We start from the raw sequence: 15,334 nt of genomic DNA, 5'->3' as shown, positions 1-15,334 counted from the left end.
CTTCATATGGTAAACACTTTATATGGTAAACACTTTATATGGTAAACACTTTATATGGTAAACACTTTATGTGGTAAACAGTTTTTAATTTGGATTCAGATTCTTTCTAATATAATATTCTAAGCAAGAATCCTTATCAATATAGAAATTTAGATATCATTATCCTATCACTCAAAAAGTTTGTTATGATTGATAAATTCTGACTGTCTGTACAGAAAGTGACGACACTTTTTCTGTTTAATTTATTGGAAAAATTAAGGATTTCGGATAAAAAAAACACGACAACAAAATTAAGACACAAAAAATGTATTTATTGTAGTCTTAACTTTTACCATCCTTTGTTGCATTTCAGGCTGTCTGGATTGTCTCCCTTTATGGGTGATACTGATGCTGAAACGCTATCGAATGTAACTGCAGGTGAATTTGATTTTGATGATGAAGCCTTTGAGGACATCTCCAATCATGCCAGGGATTTTATAGAGAAAGCTCTAAACCTCAACAGGCAGTAAGTAGATGTACTTAGCAATCTTGGTATCAATTAGTATCAGGAATCACTATACTGGTTTTCTGCAGTGTCTAGAATATCATAAACATTACTAATTAGAAGTTTTTTTATTTCAAACTTTATATTAGATATTTCAGAAAAACAGATTTAGATGAAGATTTTTATGTCCAGTTCAAAAATCATTAGATATCTTAAGTACTATTTTCCCTTAGTATCATGATCTTCTACATTATAAATTGATTAAAAATATATCTTTTGAAATGTGAACATACAAACATTTCAGAATTAGACCCAGTGCCAAAGATTGCCTCAGCCATAGATGGCTAGTGAAAGAACAAAACAGTGCCAAAAAACTTCGCCAAAGTCTTCGCAATTTGAAACAGTTCATGGCGCGACGCAAATGGCAGGTAATTATGTTTTTGACTACAGAGTCGAGGCAAAAACATCTGACATAGAACTGTAAAAGTCCTGTGTTTCAGTATTAATGTAAATCAGAAGAAGTTATATCACTTGAAAAAAAGAAAGGTACTGGGATAATATGCCTTTTTTAAACATGGTAAGACAGTGTGCATTTTGTCTCTCAAACATCAAAAACTTCATGATTATTTTCATAAAGACAGAAAATTTCTCAAAAATTGTGTTTGTGTTAATTATTTAAATCTGAATGTTAGAAGTAGAAATTAAGAATTTTCTATTTGTGTTTATATATTTACATATGTTGATAATCTTAAATGGCTGTTGAATGACAAAGGACATTAACAGTGATAGAACTATTACTAAAATAAGGACATCAACTTTTATTTATTTCATTCATATATATACTTAACATCTTCTAATATACTAAAGACATCTATATTGTATTTACCTGTACAATATCCCAAACTCATGCCTTATTTGTTTCAATGACTAACATAGATAATAACTTCTCTGCCAACAATAGCCCCATCCCTTTGCCATACTTAAACTGAAAACGAAAAACATTTTAATCTTGTCCAGTATAAAGGTGTACAGATGTTACTGGCCCAGTATAAAGATGTACAGATGTTACTGGCCCAGTATAAAGGTGTACAGATGTTACTGGCCCAGTTTAAAGACCCAGTATAAAGACCCAGTATAAAGGCCCAGTATAAAGACCCAGTTTAAAGGTGTACAGATGTTACTGGCCCAGTATAAAGGTGTACAGATGTTACTGGCTCAGTATAAAGACCCAGTATAAAGGTGTACAGATGTTACTGGCTCAGTATAAAGACCCAGTATAAAGGTGTACAGATGTTACTGGCCCAGTATAAAGGTGTACAGATGTTACTGGCCCAGTATAAAGGTGTACAGATGTTACTGGCCCAGTATAAAGACCCAGTATAAAGGTGTACAGATGTAACCCTTGTTTTTCTATTCTATAGTCTGATGTATCTGACTCAGATTAGGTAAGACTGTGTGTTGGCTTGATATCAGGAGAGAGAGAAGAAATAGCTTCAACTTCTCGGAGATGTAGTGATCAGGTATCATAACTGATGGAAGCTGATGTTAACTTTATTTTATCTCAAGAAAAAATCTTAAATCAGCAATAAAGACAGTCTTCTGCTTTTTAAAAAAAAAATTTGGAGAGATTTTCTCATATGGCATTCATGTTCTTGTAATGGCCATGGTCATATATAAGTAAAGATGACAGTAAGGGTAAGCATCAGTGAATGGAATAAAGAATGAGGATTTTATATCTCATTTACAGAAGATATCAGATTCCATGGTTATCACTCTAGTGTAGTCATTGAAATTGTAATAATATGACGAACTCCATGGGATTTTCCTAAAATTTATTAGCAAATATGTTTCGAGTGTTTGGAAGGGTTTTTTCTTCATGAAATTGTGTGAAGTGTTTATTAGTAAACAACTATTTTTTACCACAACTAAAAACTTGAAAAAATGATATTAATTTGAAGAAAGAAATTATTTTAATCTAAGTTACTGAAATTATTCAAAATCATTTTCTTCTTTACATCTTGAATATTTAAGTATGCTGCAAGAACTTCACACTGTCATTTTAAATTTTGTTTGGTGATCAAGAACTTTGTTTTCTTATCTAGACCTGAATTTGTTCTATGGCCTTGAACTTTGTTCTGTGATGACCTTGAACTTTGTTCTGTGACCTTTGAACTTTGTTCTGAGATTTTCTTCTTTCCTCTATCAAGCATCACAACTTATGTAGGCTGATCACGCATATTAGCATTTGGTAATGACATCACAGTAAGATTCTAATACAAAAAACTGTCGTGTCATCATCAAACGGCCAAGCAAACTTCAGCTTACTGTATCATACTTGCCTCTGAGTCTTGTTTCTTTGTTTTCTGGATTAAGATATGTTAAAATAGAGATTGAATTAATCGAAATTGAATAATTTCCGTGACAGCAGAAGTAACATGAAAATGTCCAATTGGTGAAATTTAAAAATAAAACTTTTTTTCCTAATTTTGAAAAAAAGAAAAGATTCTTTATAAAAAAAAATAAGATTTGAGATGTTTCAGAAAAAATTATGTCAAGTTTGAAAGAAATTGTGACCATAAGATGATAAGTTCCTTAAAGAATACAGTGGAATGTTCTTCAAACAGGCTGGATACATTGTTTTTATCTATTTTAAAATGACCTTGTCTTGGAAACAAACAAATATGCAGTATGATTATAGAAATTGAAAAAAGAATAAAAAAATGATTGTGACTTTGCCTGATTTGAAGAATTTTCACTATAACCTATAAACACTAAATGTATTTGTGGTTCTGGGGCTTGAGTGTACTTTAATATATCACATATATGTATACCTATATTGTACTTGTCATACAGCTTTCATTATGCTATCATTAGAAAAGCTTGTTCATGAAGTCAATAATCATTGTTTATTTGTAGAAAGTCATGAAATTAAACATCATCTTGATATAAAAAAAGATTAATGGAAAACCAGATCTGATGACTTTTATGATATTCTGACTTTATACATAGAATCAACAGCTTTTACGAAAAGTCAATCATTGCCAAAAGACTTACATATGATTTTAAGATAACTTATGATGTATAGTATGTAGTTTTCATATGAAAAAATTCTTTTCACACAATTGAAATATTTTTAAAAACTTTTGACGTAGTGAGCTTTAACATTTTCGGTGGATGGTGCTCGTTGCTTGGCTCTCATGTATCGTCTGCTTGTCTATTTGTATAGAAAATGGGAACTGCTATTCGGGCGCTGGGGCGCATGTCCTCTCTGCAGAAACTGGTAAAGGTTGACAGAACCAACAGCGAGAGTTCTGTCTTTAGTGACTCTGATGCCACTTCTCAGAGTGACCTTTCTTCTCAGCCCTCAAGGTCAAGGTCATCCAGCAAGATGGAGGACACACCTGCCATAGACCAACCAACAGTAGCCACAATGACAGACCAACCGACGTTCACTATAACAACTTGCGATACCACTACAAGTAATGTGTTCAATCAACAACAACAACCCACTCCTGCAGAAAACATAGACAAATCTACTGATACAGATTACTGCAATAACTGTATCAAAGGTCAAGGTCATGACAGCGACCTTCAAAGTGAGAGTACATCATCCATACCCAGGACATTATCAGCCCAAAGTGATACTGACACGTCCACGAACACCTCTTTGCGATTTGTCCGTGAAATGGTTGACTGCCAGGCAGTCTCCGGCGATGTGATTCGATTTGATGTCACAGTGTCATGTGACCAAGATCAGGATATTCATTGGTTCCAGGAGGACATTGAAATAGTCGAGGACGATCGCCACTCATTTGTTTACGACGACAAAGGAGGTTGTTCACTGATCATCAGAAACGTGTCAGAAGAAGACGATGGCGAATTCACATGCAAAGCATCAAACTGCTTTGGAGAAATCACATGTTCCGCAGACCTAATCATCTACGGAACAGGAGCATTTTAAAAAATGTCACCTATCATATGTAGCGTATTTCTTCTTAGAACTGTCCAACTTTACTTACAGTTTTGAAATAATCAAAAATTTTTATTTAATACAATATTTTATTAACTAAGGTGCCTTGGATCAGATGAAGTTTTTTTCACAGAAATGAATTTGAAATCCAATTGAAATCAACTACATTACAATGTAATGATATTTGCAGCACTTTCCGATACCTTTAGGCAGGTTTAAGTGTTGTAAGGTATATTTGTGTTATTTGGGTCCATACACTTAACACTAATGGATATGTATGTTTATCTACACTGTATAATTTACCCACAAAGTCTAAGTATATAAAAGCTATATACCTTGGGTTCTCTGATTCACTGTACAATCGCTTGCTGCTTGCATATTCATCAACAGTGTCTCGGCTAGAATCCAAACTTTCGTAAAACAAACTTTCGTACCCTCAAATCTAACCCTGATAGACTTTGTGGTAAAATTATACGAACAGTCATTGTTGATGAATTCTGCTCTTCTGTTCTGTTTGTAGTTGTATTATATTTATGTAACATTATATAATTTTATTGATAAATCTTTTAGAGTTACATATTTGTAGATAAGTAATTTATCGTATGTTACCATGGTGATGGTTATGTTGCTAAGGTTACAGTTTCATTTCTGTAGTGATGTCAGCAACAAGGTAATATAGATACAACCTGCTGTGATAGATTAAACGATATTTGTTGTTGCCATGGTAACAAAAACATGGAGACAGTTTTATTTATAGATATCCTGTTTTCTTTTAACTTTGCTCAATGTCTGGTCAGTATTGGCCTCGTATTTGATGTCCTTTCTTTTGAGTTTCAACGAAAGTGCTGCATATATCAAACAATTCTTTTTCAATAAACAAAATATCAGAATATCTAAATATTGTAGTTTTCATTGTTTGCTTTTTCAAGTTCGTCAACTAATGTGCGACTGTTTAGATTGCTCATTCACGGTCATCCTTAAATCTTCTAGTTATCACTATCGACCATTTTTTTCAATTATTCCCAAACTACGGGGAATCTATCTACTTCTCAAGAAATAACATGAAGAAACTTATAAGATGACAGTCCGTCTGCCAGTTTAATATTTTATCGATCTTAAAATTAAAAAGGCACTACTAGGGACCAAGAGGAACATGCATATGAAAGTTAATAAATATCCATAAAACACTTCTAAAAAAATTGTGATAACAAACATTCATTATCAAAATCCAAGATGGCCACCTCCAGCAATTTTGGCACTCTGATCAGTCTTAAAATTGGAAGGTCACCACTAGGGACAATTTGCATAGAAATTTGAGAATGACCCATCAAGTAATTCCCAAGAAATCGCGCTTCCTTTCAGCAATTTTGTTTTGCAGGTCAATCCCAAAATCAACAGAGCACATCTTTGGAAACTGCATGTGAAATTTGAGAATGATTCATCTAGTATTTCTATGTGAAAATAAAGATCACAGAAAGAGATGACAGACCGCAGATGTAGGGCAATTTGAATAGTCTCCCAGGTACTAATGGCTGACTCAGAATATCGGTTGATGGATGTTATCCACAGATGATTCACAGATGAGGCCACTTTAAAGTGCCATCACACTGACATGTCATAACAGGGACAATGTTTAAGCACAACATCCCACCCAGTCACACTGCTGGCAGGCTGAGCCATCCTGAAGTCCCCACCCCTACCTCTGTGTCAAACTGAGGGCAAAAAGAATCAAAATTGTAAGACTGGAAAACCAAACAGTTTGGCTGGTCATCACAAGTCTTGTGAATATTTTCCATGCTTACTTGGAAAAACAAAAATTATGTTATTTTGAAATTTTCATTATTATCTCAAGATATTGTCATTATAACTTTGCGACATAGTTATGCTACATTGCGATGATTATCATAACACATGGCAACCCAGTGTGAGAAAGTTATCATTTCCATAGCAACCACAGGATCACCCTATCAAGTAAAAAGAAAATAGGGGGATAAATGGGATATAATCCTGTCACTGGACCTCAACCAAAAATAACTAAAAATAGCATCAATTACAATAGAAACAAAAAGGAGCCACCACAATAGATTGCATCAACATCAAACCTAGCCAAATGTTAGCAGTAAACAGTTCATACATAGGAAAATAATTGGCTTTAAAAAATCTGGAAAAGTTACATTTCTCTGAAATCCAGTTGATGCAGGTTGAAAGTCAAAATCTAGAATTAATTTCTACTTTCTTTTCCAATAACACATTTGATCCTGAGAGAAGATTCTGTCAATAACATCAGAATATTCTGAATAATCTTTAGTTCTTACACATTTGTTGGTAAATCCAGTTTCCAAGTTTGATGTGCTCAATTAGAGTTATAAGAAGTTGTGTTTTCCTGAACCACACTTTCATGTTGTAAACACATATATCCGTTTTCCTACAATAGATAGAAGCCTGGGTAATGTCCTACATCTTTGTTTAGTTGTACATATATTTGAGAAAACAAAAACAAGTTGACGAGACAAAATTTTATTTTCTGCTGATTTATTTGTCAGTTCGGTACGATCTTAAAATTTTAACAAGATATATGACAGGACACATCACAAATGAAAACGTGTCTTAAAGACATGTCACATGACTACTGTATTATCAAATGGTGACAAGCCACAGGATGAGAATATGTCACATGACTACTGTATTATCCAATGGTGACAAGCCACATGATGAGAATATGTCACATGACTACTGTATTATCCAATGGTGACAAGCCACATGATGAGAATATGTCACATGACTGCTGTATTATCTAATGGTGACAAGCCACATGATGAGAATATGTCACATGACTGCTGTATTATCCAATAACAGCAATCCATTTTACCATGCTGTGTCAAGTGTCAACTATGCAATTCTACCAGACATGGTGATACTAACAGAAGACGCCAAACGACACCTGTGTTATTTGATAAAAACGTCTTGTGGACAAAACAACCAGGTAAAGTTATAACAATGTATCACAAACGATGAATAGTAAGATTTCTGTAACAGAAATAGATTTAACATCTGAATATTGTAAATATGGTAATATACAAGTGTGTCGGGAAATAAATAGAAAAAAAAATGCTCGGAATGACTTGTAGCTTGGAATGTATTACGTATCCAATATAAAAAGACACAAGAGTATATATATATTATGTGTATCAAAACATGTATGCCAGCATACAGTAAATTAACACACAAATTCATTCTTCTTATATCACTTTAATTCTTACTCTCTCTCCTTTCCTCCTATCACCTGTGTTCTCTCTCTCATTCCTTTTCTCTGCTTCTTTTCTCTTCTTACTCATGACACTATGCTTGTGGGGAATTTGGAAAACCACATTGAGGGGAATATGCTTTCCAATTCACAAATTCCATGGCCGTAATATTTTCCTCTCAAAACACAATTCCATTCTCTCATCTTTTCCAAAAAAATATTTGTAAATGTTATCATTTTCCCCACTAAAAATTATGATCATGCCATTATTTAAATGTTTCTACTGCAAACTGAAGACAAAGACGGAGGTAATTGGAATTATCCAGCTGTATTGAAAATAACACATTTTCAACTTTTGACAGGAAACTGCAAATTTTTACATTGTGTTTCCAAAATAATGTCACTGAATTATGGGGAATTTGGATTATCCCCTTAAAACTGATTTTTCTCCATAATTAATTTCCCGCAAGCATAGTACTGTGAATGCGCTCTCTCTGTCTCTCCTTTCCCCGCCCCTAACCTCCCTTGAGCTTTCATTTCCTCTTCCTTTCAAGTCTCTAAACACTACAAATCATGAAAACAACACAGTATTAACAATATGTACAAGTTTCATGCTGATATTATATATTGACATCCTCAGCTAAAGACATATCCAATATCATTATTTACATGGCACTAGTAGGGGGGATATATCACATCGTGTACAAATGGCTTTTAAGAATTATTCTATAAAAGAAAAGATTCTGACATTCAACAGCTTTCTTTAAAATCTAAATCAACTTAGTCATTTGTCTGATATATAATACAAAAAAGCTTATAACATACTTATATACAGTTGATAAGCTTGGCTTTCCATCATGTATATCTACGATCTTCTTTTCTGTACAATATAAACAACCTTGACCTTTAACATCATCAATGACATTGACCTTAAACACCATCAACGACATTGACCTTTTAACAGTATAAATAACCTTCACCTTCAACATCATCAATGACATTGACCTTTTAACAGTATAAATAACCTTCACCTTCAACATCATCAATGACATTGACCTTTTAACAGTATAAATTACCTTGACCTTTAACATCATCAATGACATTGACCTTAAACATCATCAATGACTTTGACCTGTATGCATCAACAATACATCAACCTAACTTACACATGTAAACACACATATCAACATATTTTAACTGATTAAATTATCAACATAAATGCAAAAATAAATAAAGCAGAAATAGCACCTTAGAGTTTGAGTCTGATACAAAATACACTTAATCATAACCAACACGTAATATTAAGCAAATGGCCTCCAGTACATTTCATTAGAAAACAATCCAAATAAGGAATATATCACTACAAAATTAGATCAGCATAGATCTAACAACAATTCTAGGTGTATCCATCCCTGAAAAGTTTAACACCGTAGGGATACATGCTATATATATCTTATACATTCATGTTGTGAACTGTTGGCCAGTTATCTCCCTTCATTCAGCTTTTCGGACAATTACTGTAGCACCAGTTCAAAATTAGGGTTGATCATAAGAAAGACATACATCCAGAGTAATCCTGGGCCTTTTCCCTGTGTTTTTATGGAGCTGGTAGGGCAACACCAGTAAGCTCAAACGCTTAGTGGCAATCCTTAGATTTACTGTTACGTATTACTTGTGTGTTGATCAATTCAAGCATGCATTCACCCTGCCAAGTCTAAATACCGCAAGTTCTATTCAAAATGAGGTATTAGCAAAACTTTTGGAAGACACTAAATTAGATTTTTGAGAAAAAATAGTTATTCAAATTGACTATTTCATAGAACTTTTGCCATGAATCTCTGTGAAAGTAGTGTTTTTTCAATTCAGGGTTATCATCAAAATATATAATTTTCAAAATTAGATTTCATTACAGAATATCTATACTGATTGGTCAAACCTCTACCCTGCATCCCACTACATATGTACTCCCATATATTTACAATATGTAGAATTTCATTTTTCTGCCTTCATATTCATTTTAAAAATAATCACATTCAGAAGCAGCTTTCCAGACTAAGTATTATCAAACAACCCTAGATTTATAATTAAAAACTTTCTTCTAAAGTTTCATAAGTAACGTTGATCCATTACAAAACAGATCTGTTCAAAACTGTTGTAGTATCATTTCATTCAAAGTCAGGATTTTACAAGGCATCTTTATATATGTAAAGACACTATAATAATTTTGTATTGAAAATTGGTCTTATTTTTTAATGTATTTACTTATTTCCATGATAAATATGTCCCCTCAAACTTCATTAGATCACCCTGTAGATGACACAATTTTAAAACCTGGCCCTGTATATTTTATTTCTTGTGAATTCCTTAACACAAAATAAAAGGCATTGTAATTGTGGCAGCTTAAAAGATATAACAGGCATTAGTATGTTTTCTACGATCTTCAGTTCTCTGGCTGGGGTCAGTTATTTGGGTTTGAAACCTATGAAAAAGCTGACATCCTTCAATTTTGCCATAATTGTTACAAAAGTCAAGTTATCTCCCTTAAAATTATCACAGTATACAATTTATTACTGACATTATCACATTCCTGTCAGTCGCCATGGCAACATCAACAACATATTTACTTCCTGTTTTGTCTATATGGTGATGTTAACACAAACTTCCTGTTGATCTCCATGGCAATATCGCAATCATAAACATCCTGTTTGTCTTGATGATGATTGTTTTTCTCCATGGTGATATCACAACATACTTCCCGTTTGTTTCTATGGTGATATATCAATATCTTACCATATTTTATCACATGCTGTAAACACAGCAAGTAGTTTTCTAATATCAACTTCCAAAAACTTTCTTTAAACTTCTCTACATTCAACTATCTGTCGTATAAATTAGGTGGATTTAGTCAGTATAAAATATTCATTATTATCACACAAAAATTATTTCTCAACTGATGAGTTCTTGCATTTAGTTATTATCTTTGGTGTTTGTAATTAGGGTACACATAACATCATAGATGTCATATTCACAGTTATAACAAATGAGATATAATGTATCTCCAGAAGTAAGCATCCCCATGTTAAATATCATGAATACTCATTATATAGTATATTTGAAGTTTGTCACAATTTTGTTATCTCTGTCTCCTCATTAATATGGACAGGCCCATAATATAGAAACGGTATTTGAACACTGTGGTCAGTGTTGTTTGTAAGATTGTTTAACATGTCTTGTTTCTGAGGTTGAAGACTAGCTATTGTGTCTGGGTTTGATTGTTCAGCTTCACCTGTACATACCTCTGCCACAGAATTAAGTGATAATTGTTTGTGTTGTCTAACCTCTGTCTTTGAACTACTGACCTCTGACCTAACACTACTGACCTCTGACATATCACTTTCATGCCAGCTTTCTTCCTGAAGTGACCTAAACGAACCATATCTTTGTTCCTTTAACACTTGTTGTGATCCATTTGAACAGCTGATTAACTTTGGCACTTCCAGTTTATTAGTATGTTTTAGATTTTGTATACTGTTTCTTGATGGTTTACATTGCAGCTTTTCCATATGACCTTCAGATTTTATTTTGCGAATGTCATGACTAAGCAAGGGGTTAAAGGTTATATCTATCGGTCCATAGGCCCCTAACCTGTCCATCGACTGATCCTCCAAATCCTCCAATGTTTCACCTTCAGGAATAATCCCTACATTTCCATGTGCCCCAATAAGGTTATTCTTCTGGCTCCTAAAACTACCTAAACTGCCTGAGTTAACACTGTGTCCATCACATGTGAATCTGAGCCCTGAGACACTATCACTGTCAGAGTCTGCATATGATATATCACAGTAACTGTCTTCGAGACCGAATGATTCACTCAATATGGATCCCGAGTCTTCTTCATCGTGGACAAGTGTGCCTTCACAGTATCCTTCCCCACTGACCATGACCTTGGGGATGTTATGTCTGTTCTTTGGAAAGTTACTGACAACCTGTGATGATAAGACACTGTAGCGGTCCCAGCTACTGCTAGAGGCCGTACTGTAAACACTTCGGCGAATATCGTCATACCGACTGATACCCTTGTTCTCACAGTACCCTGAAACACAGACCAAATTGATAAATTAAATGCTATGATAAGCATCATTTTCATAATTCGTATTCTTATAATGCAGAAAATCATCACCTAATATTGAATCATTAGGAATCATCATTAATCTGTTAATTTTGATATAATTTATACATTATAACTAATAGTTAATTTTTTCTCATGCTTCACTGAAATTATTTCATATCAAACACTGATAATATCAAAACTTGTATTCACATAAAAACACATATTGCCTACTCAAAGTTTTTAGTCTAAAAACATAATTCATTCAGTCAAAATTCAGTTGGGAATTCATTTTTCTTTACTGCAAAATTATTAATTTTCATGGATGTTTTATTTTGTCTATTTCATGGATACTATTCATCAACAAAACACATGTCTACAAGCTACTGCAATAAGTATCAATTGATTTTGTTGAGCTACATTTAATTTTTAAATTGGAGATACATGAAATAGCATATTTTTGAAAATCCAAAAAAACAGAGCCTAACTGAATTAATACTTTGTACTTATGATTATATAATCAATTTTTTGTTGGTAAGTTCTAAAATGCAGCTTTCCGATTTGTTGATTTTTTTATTGGAGGAGTGTATGACTACACGCCCCCTTTGCTGTGGGTCTTTTGGAATTTTTTTGTATGAATGGAATATCTGTTTTCACCTGGTGTGTTGTTTGCCGTCATTCAATGATATTAACAAAAACGGACTATGATATCATAAAATATGAATGAATTTTGAATGACTGAAAATGGCGAATTATCTGTCAATGACATCACATCATGTCACACCAGCTGGTGTTATAAAATAATTCTTTATTAAATTATCTGATTTATACATTTATGCCTTATTTCTATTATTGAAACTTATCTGAGAAATTGATTACAAGTTTTGATAAGTATATTATTGAATTTTACATATCATGAATGTGCCTTTATGTATTCATTCAGTTTGCAAAAATGTTTTTCTTTCATACCAGCATGAAACAAAAAAATATTTGCTATCAAAGTTAAATTACAGCATTATTCCCACTAATCCTGGTCCTTACAAGTGAACAACATTACGGATATAAGTATCTTTATTGAAAATAAAATCTGTCTGTCCTGAACCTGAATGTGATACAGGATATAAACAAGAATCAATCAGAGATTTTGAAGTTTTATACCTGTCAATGTAGAACTAAAATCTGAGGTCATCACTTCATTAGGCACCATTCATGACAAGTTTTTAAAACTTACGTTCTAATATTTCTCGTTCTTGAAATTCCAAATCACGTAATTCCTCCATTTTGCTGGTTACAACTCTCTGTAGAGAGAGAGAGAGAGAGAGAGAGAGATAATGCTTCTGTACTGAAATATCTTTTTGTTTTTTTTTTACTGATAAACTTCAGACTAAATTGATAAACACAACATATCTATCTTCATATTTCTGATGAAAATCAATAAGCAACTTCTTTTACAACAATTATGAAACAAGCTATATCAACTCATTTACAACAATTATGAAACAAGCTATATCAACACCTTTACAACAATTATGAAACAAGCTATATCAACTCATTTACAACAATTATGAAACAAGCTATATCAACTCATTTACAACAATTATGAAACAAGCTATATCAACTCATTTACAACAATTATGAAACAAGCTATATCATCTAACTCATTTACAACAATTATGAAACAAGCTATATCATCTAACTCATTTACAACAAATATGAAACAAGCTATATCATCTAACTCATGTACAACAATTATGAAACAAGATATATCAACTCATTTACAACAAATATGAAATACATTATATAAACTCATTCCCAAAAATTATGAAAAATATTATATTATCTTATTTCACAGTGGAAGTCAAAGAAACCTGCATTTACAAGTTATGTGTGATGTTGCAACAATGTTCTGTGTCTGACATACAAAGCTGTAAATCTGGTTAAAAGACGTAACAGGAACAGAATCAGAAAGGATTGTTCAGGATTGATACTGATTATACCTTATGAAAGAGTGAAATAAGTCTTTCATACCTTCAGGCGTATGATTCGGTCATACAGCTCAACTTTATGGACACAGTCTTCAAAGAGTACCACCAACCTACAGAGACAGGCAAACCAATACTTCATATATTGGAGTCAAAGTCTAAAGGCAATCCACACACCACTTAAGATATTAAGGTCAAGGTCATATAGGTGATACATTACCAAAAATATTGGGGTCAAGGTCATACAGGTAATACATTTCAGTAAATATTGAGGTCAAAGTCAAAGCATTCATACAATATTGTAATTATCTTGAGTCAATGTCATACAGTCTATACATTATAGCAGATATTAAGGTTGCTGGGTAAATGAATTACCATACGTATTGGGGTAAGAGTCATACAGGTAAATCCATATGAGCATTCTAGTAAAATGTCATACCATACATAGTGTACATGCCATCATGAGATTCAAGTTCTGATTCAAAACAAAAGCCTATAAGCTAAAGGTCAAAGAATCTGTTCTCTGGCTTTGATTCTTCAAAATCCTAGAACAATCATGGAGAGGTATATAATGTTTAATTTAGAATTATGATCATTCTAAAACAAAATTTTAAAAACTTACATAGATTTGTTTGACGGACAGGAAAATCTGAAAACCAGTGGGAAAGCACCTTCTGCATTTCCACACTCTTTCCCTCAGGTTTTTAGATTTTCCCATCCATCAAACACATCCATTTAAGACACTTTTTCTCCCATAAGTTCAACATTGTACACAAAACCTTCCCTGTTAGTCACAGGAAAATGTTGTGAGAAATAATATACTTTACTTACTTTTAACATTTCTCTCCTTCCTCAATAATAAAAACACTTTATTGCAGTAAAAACTGTTGAATTTTTTTTTGCATATACCTGGTATATAAAAAGTATCTACTTTTTCTTTCTAAATTTGTTACCACTTGACCGCTGAGGTATGACATTTTGTCACGGTCAGTCGAACTCAATGTCTGACCATTACCTGAGTTTATCGCCACTGAATTTGATAGCTGATACAAGCTCCGCATGTGTGGCCACTTCCATACTACGACCATTAACAGAAAGAATGACATCACCTGTAATTAAGAGGAACAAAGTCTGAAACAACACTGATGCTAAAGTTTTACAATAAATCTAAAATAATGTCAAATATGTGATGATAATATGGATGTCCTTGTCACTGTAAATAGAGGTTAACATAAAAATATTTTCTTTTGTCCATTGGGTTACAAAATTGCGTCTGATATAATTTGAAATCTTGTTTCCCAGTGTACAACTGCTGAGACGGAAAACAGAAACCTCTGACAGATGCATTTTTGATGAAGACTATTTCAAAGTTTAAAGATTGTCTGTTTTTCATTTGGAAATTTTTTTATGACCTTGTGCAACATAGATCTTTAAATACCCTGATGCTCACTAATGTTACTCTTGGTTTTGTTGAATACTGTTCTTTTCTTGGGAACATGACATTACCTTGATACCAAGATTTTTATGGACGATGTCATCTACGAAG

At 33.0% G+C, this 15,334-nt stretch overlaps 2 protein-coding genes across 6 annotated transcripts in view; one reads left to right on the top strand and one right to left on the bottom strand.

Annotated features, from left to right (window-relative positions):
• The window catches only part of LOC132544626 (myosin light chain kinase, smooth muscle-like), a 111,247-nt gene extending 105,901 nt beyond the window's left edge, over window positions 1-5,346 (top strand). For all 4 annotated transcript variants that reach the window (XM_060208256.1, XM_060208265.1, XM_060208271.1 and 1 more), the window contains 3 exons: window positions 353-505; window positions 789-912; window positions 3,711-5,346. In XM_060208256.1, coding sequence (XP_060064239.1) covers window positions 353-505; window positions 789-912; window positions 3,711-4,445 — 1,012 coding nt within the window. In that variant the 3' untranslated portion in view covers window positions 4,446-5,346. The remainder of the gene's footprint in view (window positions 1-352; window positions 506-788; window positions 913-3,710) is intronic.
• A 2,181-nt stretch (window positions 5,347-7,527) lies between these two features.
• LOC132544666 (cytohesin-interacting protein-like) overlaps window positions 7,528-15,334 on the bottom strand; it is a 32,993-nt gene continuing 25,186 nt past the window's right edge. For both annotated transcript variants that reach the window (XM_060208293.1, XM_060208300.1), the window contains 4 exons: window positions 14,804-14,897; window positions 13,835-13,901; window positions 13,038-13,104; window positions 7,528-11,791 (listed from right to left, as the gene is read on the bottom strand). In XM_060208293.1, coding sequence (XP_060064276.1) covers window positions 10,821-11,791; window positions 13,038-13,104; window positions 13,835-13,901; window positions 14,804-14,897 — 1,199 coding nt within the window. In that variant the 3' untranslated portion in view covers window positions 7,528-10,820. The remainder of the gene's footprint in view (window positions 11,792-13,037; window positions 13,105-13,834; window positions 13,902-14,803; window positions 14,898-15,334) is intronic.

This window comes from Ylistrum balloti, unplaced genomic scaffold, assembly GCF_031769215.1.
Source record: "Ylistrum balloti isolate Yb309-2 unplaced genomic scaffold, AGI_CSIRO_Ybal_v1 Utg369590, whole genome shotgun sequence".
Classification (NCBI taxonomy): domain Eukaryota; kingdom Metazoa; phylum Mollusca; class Bivalvia; order Pectinida; family Pectinidae; genus Ylistrum; species Ylistrum balloti.
Note: the sequence above shows the minus strand (reverse complement) of the source record. Positions and strands in the feature narration are given on the sequence as shown.